General features: G+C 38.2%; 1 protein-coding gene across 13 annotated transcripts in view; it reads right to left on the bottom strand.

The window, feature by feature from the left end:
- Positions 1 to 12,649, bottom strand: part of CTBP1 (C-terminal binding protein 1) — a 233,234-nt gene that overhangs the window by 35,755 nt on the left and 184,830 nt on the right. For 8 of the 13 annotated variants that reach the window (XM_056489049.1, XM_056489052.1, XM_056489050.1 and 5 more), the window contains one exon: positions 334 to 488. In XM_056489049.1, coding sequence (XP_056345024.1) covers positions 334 to 488 — 155 coding nt within the window. Of the gene's footprint in view, positions 1 to 333; positions 489 to 3,741; positions 3,959 to 5,408; positions 5,498 to 12,649 lie in introns of those variants that run through there. The other 5 variants (XM_056489056.1, XM_056489055.1, XM_056489061.1 and 2 more) reach the window with 3 other exon arrangements.

The following is a 12,649-nucleotide window of genomic DNA, read 5'->3' as shown; positions in this document are numbered from 1 at the left end:
CTCAAGGCTGCCTAACCCAACCTGCACAATTCCTTGGCTAAACAAATCAGAAAGTTACCCACACAGATAATCCAATACTTGAGATTTATCTTTCTAAAAAGGCTGAGCAACAGGATTGTTTCCAAGGCGCGTTTCAAGATACAATGTGGGAGTATTTTTCCTCAGAAGTAACTCTCCCCATGAACCTAACTCAGTAGGAAAGCAGAGGGACAACATCCAGCCAAGGACACTAAACACAGCTAACCACAGACATTGTAATAACACAACACTCTTCCGAATCATTAAAATATTTCCATTTCCTAAAACACATCAATTGTTCCTCTTGAACATTACCTTTTCATGAATTTCTTGTGTAGACTGAGCATCACAAAATGCCACTGTGGCTACATCCTTCAGAATAGGCATTTCTACTGTACAGTCCCTGCCATCCAGCAGCGCTACCAAAGGGCGCGGGTGCATGGGCCCATTCATGATGGGAGGTCGAATGCCTGCAAAGAAACACAGACTTGTTATTCAGGCCATGCAAATGGGATTAAAAATAGGTTATAGCTACTCTTCTTTATTCTGATGGCAGAAAAAGGTTTCAAGGACTGAAGCTAATAAAACAGGAACAAGTTTACACTCGGCTGTCAACCAACACAGAAGACCTTACAAAGAAATTCCATGGAGCTTCAGAAGGCTGAACTTTGAAAGATGGATAAAACCACTCAGGGAATAGTATATTTGTTTTTTAAAGATACATCCTTACTGCACTAATAAGAAGTGTCTGTGCAACCTTATTCAACCTTTAGGTTTTGATTGGATTCCACACCTTTGGGAGCTCTAGGAAGAGTGAGAAATATCTTGCCCAGGCTTGCAAGAAGAGTGGAGCTTATGGAATATCATAAGCAACTCAGTGAGGATTTGAGTATTCAATTTACATATATAATGATGATTCTGCTGAGACTAAAATTTAACTTTAAAAAGCCTACAACAGCAAAATTTTCCATTTACTGAGGATCCAGTTTACAGGCAAATTGCTGATCTATGTAGGTCTGCTTAGACTTAAAAAGTTTTACCAAACAGTTCTACATAGCTTAGTCAAACATATCATACTTAATCCACCACTGAAAACTCTTATTAAACATGGAAAAAAAAGTCCCTTCCTAAATCAATGTCACATTCCAAACACTGTGGAGAGTCAAAGAAATTCAAGTCAAATATCTGGGAAAAGGAAAATCAGTCCTAACTGAAGACTTGATTTACATCCTCCTTACAGAGGAAAAGTAATCTGTAAGATATTTAGAGAGCATCTCTTTAACAATACAGATGCTATAAATACACAGAAGTACTCAAGGGAATAATATTAAACCATTGCATTTACAAAAAGTAGTTAAGCATGGGTGGGAACAAGGACTTCCTGAGGAGATAATGAAAAGCAAAACGAATAGTGAAGTACATGATCTTTTTTCCACTTCTAAAATAAGAAGCTTTAAGCACTACAAAATGAATCAGGCTAGGTATTTCTTGTATACAAAGTTCAACACGTATTTTTGTAGCAGTGAGAATTTTAAAACATTGCTTATCTGCTTGATAATCCAAGTTAGTCTAACACCAATGCAAATGACTGAGGTGCCCCAGTTAACTCCTACAAGCATTCCCTGCATCTTAAGTACCAGCCTGTGTCAGAAGGCACGTCCTGAAACACTGTTCTCCATATTTCAAATGAATGGAAAAATCAGAGAATCCCAGCTGTACAAGGTATCTGGTGAAGAAACCAGATGCTGGGGAAGAGAGATTTTCCCAACTCAACAAAAGCAGCATAAAACTCTCCCCCAGGGACCAGCCTCAGGTGTGGGGCTGAAGGACAGCTCCAGAGAATGCTGTCCTGAGTCCCTCTCTCAATGGCCTAGCCTGAACCTAAAAATTCCATGTGTGCTCCTAACCAACTCAGGATAGCCAGTACCACTACAATCTGGCATTTCTCTTCTGTTCCACTTCCAGCATCTGATGATTACCAATGGACTGACTGCAGTACTCTCACCATTTTTCAGGTGGGAAATAACACCCACCAGCAAAGTTTTCCATGGAAATTACACTCTTGCAAAAGCACCCACTCCTAACCTCTACTGTGACAGACAAGCTTAGAAATGCTTCTGGTGCACGTTATTTCAATAATATTCCAACAAAACGAAATGACAGACATTAATATGCAATTTTTGAAAACTCTGCATCTTGATAGTTTAGTATTGACACTTGTTTGAACCAAAAATGGCCTTATAACCCTCTTACAGACATTTTTAGTAAATAAACTACGTACAACTAATGTGGTACAGGACACAAACATTAGAATACACAACATCAAAATACTTAAGTTATTAATGGAACAATTACGTCCTTTAATGGGGATTTAATTATAAAAGTCCACATTAAATTTACTTTAAAATATCCTAGGATAAAGCATGTTATAGACTTGTTTACTTTTTAAAAAACAGTATATATAACAGCATTAATAAAATGCACTTCTGTCTAGAAACAAATGCAAAAATGACATTGCAAGACCTCTTCATACTGGTTAGAGTAACTGTGCTCACTCAACAACTGAAATGTTGTGGTCATGGTCTTGTCAGTACAACAAAGCCAGAACTTCAATAGCAAGCTTGAATGCTAGCTAAAAAAAATTTTAAAAAAACCCTGAGAACTTTGATACTGAAGTTGTTGCAGATGAACAAGGAAAAATATAGTGCAGGTGATTCCTTTAGAGCTACAACTAAAGCACCTTTGTCAACAGCAGAGCACATAGTCCAAACTGAAAAAAGTAGATGAGATCAAAAGCTCTCACTTCCAAGAAAGAGTTTTCTGACTAGAGCTATCTCAAAAAAATCATGAAATGTTACAGCACTAAACAGAGCCCTGTCAGATAATGATTTCCCTAAAATACATAAAGGTGTGCTCTGGTTTTCCCCTCATGCCAGCACACCTAAGATTTTAACCAAGTTACTTGTGTAACATTGGTGCTAAGGGGAATGCCAGACCAAGCCCCAAAGCACAGGAACAGAAGTCAAGCCCTCCCTGAAGAGAGTCTAAGGCTTTGTTAAGAATCCTCAGAATTCAAATACATCCAGTGACCTTGACCATAAAAACCCTCCAAACCTTTGCTTGCCAAAATCCTTTCTGAACTTCAGCACAGACTTCCTGTTGCACAATCTTTCTGCCTAAATATCCTGCCACTGAATGGCAGGCAGTAACTCCCCACTTAATTTAACTTACAGGAACTTCATCACAGTGGCAGTCACTATGGAAAGTTCACATTTGGGAAGACATGGCTTCACTGTGATTCAGAACCTTTTGAACAAAAAGCTTCCTCTTCCACCATTTAGGTATGTTCTGCCCAGTTTTTATCTAGAAATGTCACACTGCACTGAGCCTTTGGTTTTGCAGGAGACCCTCAGAGAGGCAGCAAAAAGCAAAGTATATTTAAGAGCAGTATTTTCTGCCTGCATTTACAGTGAATAATGCAACTCTGTGCCAGAGAGAAGTAACTGTGAAGTGGTCAGAAGTGACATTCATCATGACAAATGTGAAACTGAATTTTAAAAATAATACTTAGCTGAAATAAAATACTTATTTAAGTATTATGGTATAGCATTTCACATTACACAAATAAAAATTATACCATCCACCCCCACATCCTAGAACCTTTGTTATGGGAAAACAATCTCAGTTTATCCTAACTCAAGACTTTCAGGAACCCCTACCAACCTGACATTTCTTAATCTGAGCTTGATTTCCAGGGTCATGAATTCGATTTCTCAATGCTTTACAATCTTCAGTATTCTGAGGCAAAATAGCAGCCTGTCATTCCATCCTCATTTCCATGTCTTTAATTTTTCTTGCAGCCTCCTGTAATCTTGAACCAAAGCTTTTATACTTCTTATCCACTGCAACCTCTGTAGCCTGGATGGCGTTCAAATTTTTACTAAAAATTAAACACAAACAATACATTAAAACAACGTTAAGGGTCTGACTTGTGCTCACAGAAGGCAGGAAACTCAAAGTTAAAGCTTCTCACTGCATCTGTACCCTTCCCCCTATGGCTGCTGGCTTTCCACCACACCTGCTGTGCTGCCACTGGCCATTAACATTCCAGGGAAACCAGTGGAGTGTTAAGACACACACAGCACCTAGCTCAGGACACAGGTGTATTGTAAATACACCTACCTGGAATGGTCAGCACCACTCATGGCTTTGCTTGGGTGAGCAGGGGTCCAGGGATAGTGTGTGATCTCCAAAATCCCTGTGCTGGAGGGCCAAGTCCTCCAGTGGGTACCAGAGATGGAGTGAGAAGCCTTAACTCTGAACTTGATGGTCTTGCTGGGTGTAAGTCAGGCCCTTAAGGTTATCTAAATGTATTACAGAAAAAATCTTACACTTTCCCAACAGTTCTAATCCAGCTGTTAGTCTGGGGTTTCTACCCTGCCCTCATGTGGAAATAATCTGGTGGGGAAGCTCTTATCCCAGCAACAGCTACTGTGCCAGTGGCTGCTGGAATTTCTCTAAATGAATACCAGGTATAAGGTGCAGAGACAGACAGAGCAGCTGTCCTTAGGCAGCAGCTATTCACCATGTGGCTCACAGCACAGTGCCTTTGCACAGCTGCAGTCTGGACTAGCTCTCCTGGAAAAAAACCCTATCAAAACCTTATTCTAGTCCAGCTTTTATAGAAATAAACTTGGGAATTGAAAAAACAGTTTTCAGCTGCAGAACCTGAGAGGAGGCCTGTGCACAACTGACTGTGGGTCCCACAAATAAGGGGATTAATGAGCTCATCATCCAGATTCACAACCAAAACAGAAGTGGAACAGTCATGAATTATTTTACCTCCACACTTTTGACAGCATGGAGACTCACAAGTCCTCTGACCAACCTCAGCACAAAATGCATTTTTTTTAAACTAGGAAGAAGCTGCCTAGGCAGGGTAGTGTCTTCCTCCCTCCCAAATCCAACCTGCATCTCCTGCTCCTTAAACAAAGGTGCATTGCTTGTGCTACACTCCAAAGGGGGAAGAAGCCAATGCCATTAGGCATACTCAGGAGTGCAGGGTAAGAAAGCTCTCCCTGACATAATCCAGGCTGTTAAAATGTATTTTAAACTTTTGGTAAAGCAACCTTTCATGGTACAAACTGGCAGTAATTGAAGCAATCCCTTTGCCCAAACACCAGAAATCTCCAAGTAGGCTGCCATGGTTTAACAACATTAGAAAATGTACTAAAATGCAAAGTATCAAGATTAATGATGAACAATGTCATTTTCACATTTTTCTGCTGCTGATTAATGTAACATCATTAGGCTGAGGAGTGTCTCATATAAGGCATACATGTTAAAAGTAAAGGACATTGTCAGGTTTGTAGGCCCAAAACTTGACCTACCTTTCATTTCCTTAAATCTGTTTGCAAAGTCCATGTAATTCTTTAAATGTGCTTTTCTTTTTTCAAAACAAATGCTTCAATTCTTTTTTCTGAAAAATACATCAATGCCAAAAAGCACAACACTTATCAGTAACCCTATAATCACAAACCAACAGGCACATGAAATGGAGAAGAGCAGCCTGGCAAAAGAGTTTTCCTGTCACTGGGGATGCTTACAAGTGCAAAGATTAAACAAGGAAGAAAAATCCCCTGACAATGTCCTTTTCAAAGAATTTGTGGGAAAAAAAAACTTCCTTTATACACTGTAAAACATCAAAATGATTTACTTTTTTAACAAAATGCAAACTACTGAAAAATCTCATCAATATTTACAAACACAAGACCTGAAAATGACAGGTTGGACATTTAACTAATTTATAGTCTTGCACATGTAACATGAGACTAACCCCTCTGGCATTTACCTTTATTTTATATTCTTACCTAGGTGTAAATTCAGTGAGAGCTGTCACTTATTTACCATAAACCCTCACAGAAATTTGCATTATTTTCAAAAATAAATGCTAATATTGATTTAAGGAAAGAATGAATTGTCAAAACAAAAAAAATACCCTCCTCCTAACATGAACATAGAATATTAACTAGATTTGCCAATATGCACTATAAAAATTGCTAGAAAGCCCATACTTAAAAAAAGTATTTTAAGGTTCCTGACCTATCAGGTATTTTGGATTATTTTGGCAGATCCTTGTGTTGTACACCGTGAACTCAAGTTCAAGATATTGAGATTCAAGATAGAGCACAACTCTAAGAGCAGTCAATTAGAACTTTAAAATACAACTCAGGTACAAGGATCAGTAAAATGGATGCAAGGAAAAAAAAAAGATCATTTATCATCCTTCAGTATTTTGATATTCAGCATATTTAGATGCTGAATATGCAACACAAAAATCTCATGATTCCACCAGAATCTGAGCCAACACTTTTTGCTGCTGCCTTCAAGATGAGCAGGATACAATTTCCTATGATTTGGGATGTAGGATTGGAGAGAGACTCAGGGGAGAATACTCTTAAATAAAGAACACAAACAAGGGACAAAAAAAGTGACAGCCACCCTCAGAAGACTGAATTATGTAGCAGATAAAATTTAATTTCCTCCTTTTCTCATCTCATTTAATGCTTTGACTATATTTCCTAAGATTTTAGGAACCAGCTGCAAGGCTTATGAAAATTTAGATTTTCAAAGTAGCAAGATGGACTTCACAGTACACATGCAAAAGCAAACTGAGCATAAGCTGTATTTAAAGCATGTGTGCAGCCCCTATGGAAGTCCCCAGAGCTCAGAGGTTAATGCTGAGCACACTGAGACTTTACTGGAAGCACACAGTGGATGAATACTGCTGCTATCTACGCTCTTTATTTACCTGAACTCAGTAAGAACAAGTCATCTTCCTTCTTTTCTTTTTAATTTGCAAGAGACCAAGAAAAATACGAGTGGTTTCCTGAGCTGTGTTGAGCCACTGATGTGCAGAGCAGTCACACCCGGCCCTATCCTCTGCTCATTGTGGAGGCTGAACCGCGCCCAAGAGCTCTGCAGGACACTCAGGGCTGGTTCCCTGACACGAAGTGTAAACCCAGCACCGGGTAATTCCCACCCTGCTCCCCAGCCCTCCATGTGTGTTACATTTCTGCACACATCACATCATTATTGCACTACCTGTGAGAAATGAGCCTGGGCACCCAAGCAATCACTAGAGCAGACAACACAATGGCCTCAGCACCAACTATTTGAGACGAATCTCTTGCTTGATTTTCCCTTTTGGTACAATCAAAACAAAATAAGCCAATGACTTCTGTTTAGAAAATTCTGCATTTCCCTGCTGTTACTAGAACTCAAATCATGATTCCTCATTACTCTTCCATACTCAGACAGCAAGTGAACTTGCCATTCTCAGGACATTATTCTGACAACCATGAGAACATGAGGTTTAAATGTGGTTTTTAATAATGATCCCTAACTAGTTTTTTTTTTTTAAAAACCTAGTAATTTTGCTCTTATTTGTCTAACATCTGTCAGTGTGCACACAAAATCCTAAGTGCCTGTCACAGTACCAAAAAAAAAACCAAACAAACATCCCACAAGGCACATCTTGAAAGCCTTTGATCAGAAATAATGTTCCATTAAGGAGAAACAAAATAATCTGGCAACATTTTATATTACTACACATGTACTTCAAACATCAGTGTGAAGACTGGAAGTACTTCACATCTGTCAAAAAATTACTCAAATTACATATTTGGAGCATGCTGTAAAGATATGCCTAATCTTAACTAATACTTTTCAAAATAAGACTGAAAACAGCATGAATCACACCTATTTAATGTAAAATAAACAAGCAGTAACAGCCTATGCACTATGGTAAAATGTTTTAATTTTCCATCACCACTTGAAAAGCAAAACAAATGACAATATTCAGTAACAACTGTATCAAGTACCAAGCCCAGAAAGTCTAAGTATCTGCAATAAACACACATAAAACTCAATGTTGCAGCAGTGTTGTTTTCAAGTAACAGATATATGAAAGCAAACTCCAGAGAAAGGCAAAACATTATAAACAACCGAGTTCTCCTTGGATGTACAACATCTCAGTTCCTTTGCACAGTATTTTACCTGCTTCAAATATTTTTAGCTTCATTAAGTAATAAGTGAAGGAAGGGGAAGAAGAAATAAATTGGCAACAGTGAAGCTGTACTGGTTGATTCACTCACATGAATCTCAGCTTCTGAGAAATTCTGGCTAAGGCTGCCAACTCCTGTCAGTCATTTCACAGGTTTTACAGTGATGGTGGAATGTCCCTGCCCACACACTGTGGCAAAAGCCACAAAAAACTACTTGGTCACTTACAGGAATCACTGCAGTGAACGTGGGGATGGGACCTACAAATTAAGACCCAACAAACCTGAGAATTACAACTCTCAGTAACCACATCTGCCCACAACTATGGACATCAAATACAGTTACTGATGGGGCAGCTTCTCCAAAATACAGAGCTCGAGGCATGAATCAAGCTTGCATTACAGACATTCCCACAATGCACCATATGCTGGGTATGTATCAGAATGTATCTCCACTTTCCCCTTCCCCTAGGACAGTGACCATGGAGCTGGTTGATTATGGCATCTGGGGGGGTAACCCACCTAACAAGCTCCCAAATCCTGTTTAAAATACAACTGAGCTTATATTTCAGACCATAAACTTTATTGGTGGGTGGGTGTGACTGTAAAAAAAAAAAAAAAAAAAAAAAAAGCAGAAAATTCCTGCTGGCAGAAACTGGAAAAACAATCTGTTTCAACAATTGCACTAGGAGCAGAATGATTAACTCCCTGAGCTATTCCAGTAACAATACAGATCATGCCAAGACTTATTAAAACACTTTCCATGGACGAAGTAGTACTGGAGATTTTTTAGGGCAATACTGAGGATAAATAACAGCAGACTAGATAGAAGAGGTTGGCAAAAGAGGGCTGTGCTGCACATGAAGTGCACCAGTGGCCCTTATCCCACTCCTTTATCCATGTATTCCATAGAAAGCATGCAACTATTGCCTTTCCATTTTAAATCAAGTTATCAGAACTAGCATCTTGGCTGTGATTTTGATGGAAGTTCAACAGCCACATAATGTTAATTTAAAATATAATTCCCTCAAGGAATGAGTCTTGATGTGCCCATGACATATGTATTTGAACTATGAAGGAAAAAAGAAAACTAATTTTTTTCCTCTCACCCAAAAATGTTACTCTTATAGGAAGTTATTTGATTCCAGCAGTTTTGGGGTTTTCTGTTTGTTTTGCTTTAAACCACTGCCTAAGCTGGAAACATGCTTTGGGAGATGACAACACCACTTTTTAGCTTTGTCATTACAACTGCTTTCAGAGTGTTAATTTCACATTATGTTTCAAAGACACTGCCAAGAATTTATTACAACATAAAATCTCTGAATGTAGTCTGTGCTAATGGCTACGCTCTCTGTGCTTTACTCATATTTTAGATGTTGTACAGGATGCTGTCTCTAAGAAAGAAACCAAATAATCCAAGTGGAGCCAACATCAAAGGCTTCCTTTATTCTGATCCCAAACACTGAAAGCAATTTCTCCAACAGCACACCTGTACTTTGACCCAAGAACGTTAAACTACTACCAGGGACACTCCTTATTTTCCTTATCAAAAAGTCTGAAGATAAGCAAGTGTGGGGCCTTGGATAACCAAATTATTTTCCCAAGATATTTTTTTTTTTTAATCTTGAGGTCAGTAGAACACACTCAGATGACACTAAAAATAACAGTATGGAAATATTTTTCATATTGAACACTGACCTCTCCAATTTCTTTGTAACTCCTTAACGTTTTTTTATTTTGGGAAAGCATTAAATGTGATGCACTATCCTCTCAGCTGAACATCACGATGCTGTGTGTCAGCAATCCCTACAATGGAACATTAGGGATGGGAAAAAGGGAGGAAAGCTGGAAACTTTAAGACAGACAGCTAAAAATTTAAAAGAAACAATATACATATATACACACACACACACACACATAGTCCAGACTGCTAAGATGAGCATAATTAGAACATTCCAATTAAACAGAGTAGTAAGGATTCTGGCAAATGAGGAAAACCAAAGCAACTCTAACAAACACTGAACTTTTGAAAAGGGGTCCTTAAAGCTTTTTTCTCTCTCCCTTTCTGGTTCCTCCCACAGCCCCTGACCTCTGCCGTCCGCTGTCAATATTAAGAAAATGGCTGATATTATTACAAACGAAAGAACAGTGTTGTTGTAAAACTGAGAGAATTTGGAGTATAGTGAAACCAAAATCCTCCCATTCAGGGTCCTCTGAAGCTTAAACAAATAGCTTTTTCTGAAAAGATACTCATTTTGAAGGTAAGCAAACAGGATGTATAAAAAATGACAAGCTCACTGAGAACCAGCCAGTAACAACAGTCAAAGTGCCAAATAAAACAGGAGTTTAAGGCAAAAGCCGGGTTTATGTTATCATGTTACATTTAATCATAATATAACCATAGCACATGATGTAAAAGAGCTGTTCTACTGAGATTTTCTTTAAGTAGAAATTTGAGTTTCAATTACAAAGGCTCTGGTCTCAACATCACAGTTAAAGCAGCACAGAAAAACAGTTCAAATTGGGAGTTATTTCCATGACTTGATGAGAGAAGCAAAATATTTCTTCCCACACATACCACATGCTAAAGAGGTTTAGGGAAGGCTTTTGAATGTTTTAAGATCTTTCTGATGGTGAAAAGCCAGAAGTGTTTAAAAATGACCTATATTTGCAATTTTTTACTAGGCTTTATTGTTTCTTTTAGTCTCTGCAGTTTAACTGTTTTCAACTTGAAAAGGGTCCGTTCACATCAACACTAAAATGCTTTGCAGATAATTATAAATTTTTCAGGGCACAAATCATGTTCTGTCTCTGTAAATTGCATTAAACATTTATCAGTGCTAAAAAACATCAGTTACAGGGGAAGTTATAAAAGAGATTATTGAATCCATTATTAAGAGTTAGAGAATCTTAAGGCAAAAGACTACTCATCATTCTCAACATGAATTTCTTGCCACATTCTCTTTCTGACTGTGTATTTTTGGTGTGATCGAGCGCTTGTAGTTTGGAAAATACATTCACTATTACATTTTTCTGTAAATACAGTTAACATGACAGTTCAGAGTTTTATTCTAGCCTGTGTGGTTTAGCACAAAAACAAACTTGCTCCAGCTCGTGTGTCCGCCAATGTGCAGGCAGAGACATTTACAAAATCTGCCCACGGCACATCTGTGCGTCACACAAATGTCATCTCCCCCTCTCACAGTGACAGCCTCAGACTTCTGCAGTGACACATTCTGCGAAAAACAGACAATTACAAAAAAATGGACCCCTTCTGAAAGAAAATATACACTGACAACACTCAGAAAAGCAATTACATTGGTCTGGTTTCCATTGGATTGGATGTAGTGAAAAAAAAAATGAAAATAAGAAGCCTTACTCTATGATTTTTCTACGTTTTTGAAACCAGAAACAGGAGGGACGTCAGTAGCAGGATAAACAGCAGCGTGCTGAAAGGCTGCAGGAGCACTCTATTTCTGCAAGCCAACAGGAAACACATTACTTGGAATTTTATCATTCAAAGATAATCAAACCATCACTGAGTTCATGCAAAGTAAACTTGAAACTCATTCTGTTGTTCAGAAAGTGGACATGGCATAGGGAAAAGATGATGGAAAACGAGTTTAACTGCTTCCTAGAGGCTGTGATTTCTGAAAAACTGGGAGAAAATGACAGCTGAAAGCTTCCCCAGTGCAATACAACAGCTATCAGATAACTCCCAGAAACCAAGAAACCATTATGACCATTTTCCAGAATATCACAAAAGAACATGAAGCTTGAATCCTTGAACTTGGGATTGAGACAGATTAACAGGTCTTCATAACACATTATTTTCCTTGTTTTCCGGATATAAAGCAAACCAAATTCGTGCAGGTGTATCACTGCAAAAGTAAAGAACTAGAAGTTATTACTTCTGTTCCCTGACTTTGGTTACAGCCACTCTCCTTTTGCTTATTAGGTATTTTGACAGCACAAAAATTATTTCAGAAGAAACTCTAGCTTTAAAACATTTTCATCAATCTTTTCATTCATTCTGTCCCTCTGGGTCAGGACTGTCACCCTAGTTAGAAAAGAAAGATGAAAAACAAGTGCTGAGAGTAACAAATGAAATTTGAAAAATAACTCTTTGTGATGAAAACTGTACACCCATGAGTAGCCCAGATGAGAGTAATTTATTTCATCTGCACTGTAATCCAGATTAAAATAAGGTACATTCAACCAGTGATTAAACAGGTGCTGGTCAATGAAGTAAATGCTTTAAGAAGAAACTCTACCTGTTGTTTTTTTTTGGTTTTTTAATAATGAATTAGCCTTACTTCCTTACAAAGTCTACATCATCACAATACATTGTGAAATGCGGCCCTCGGGCTGAGATAAAATTCTCAATTTTATCAGAGCTACACATCACTTAAAGCTCATGTTAAATACTTCACATAAAGACAATTAAACTTTTATGTCAAAAATATTTAGAGGACAACATGACTAGTAGCTTAATTCTCTGGGAGGTCTGACAAGGACCCACAGCAGAATATGGGAGAGATTTCCACCATATAGGAAGTCTTTGATTT

This window comes from Oenanthe melanoleuca, chromosome 4, assembly GCF_029582105.1.
Source record: "Oenanthe melanoleuca isolate GR-GAL-2019-014 chromosome 4, OMel1.0, whole genome shotgun sequence".
In the NCBI taxonomy this organism is placed as follows: Eukaryota; Metazoa; Chordata; class Aves; order Passeriformes; family Muscicapidae; genus Oenanthe; species Oenanthe melanoleuca.
This window is presented reverse-complemented; position numbering and strand designations above follow the sequence as displayed.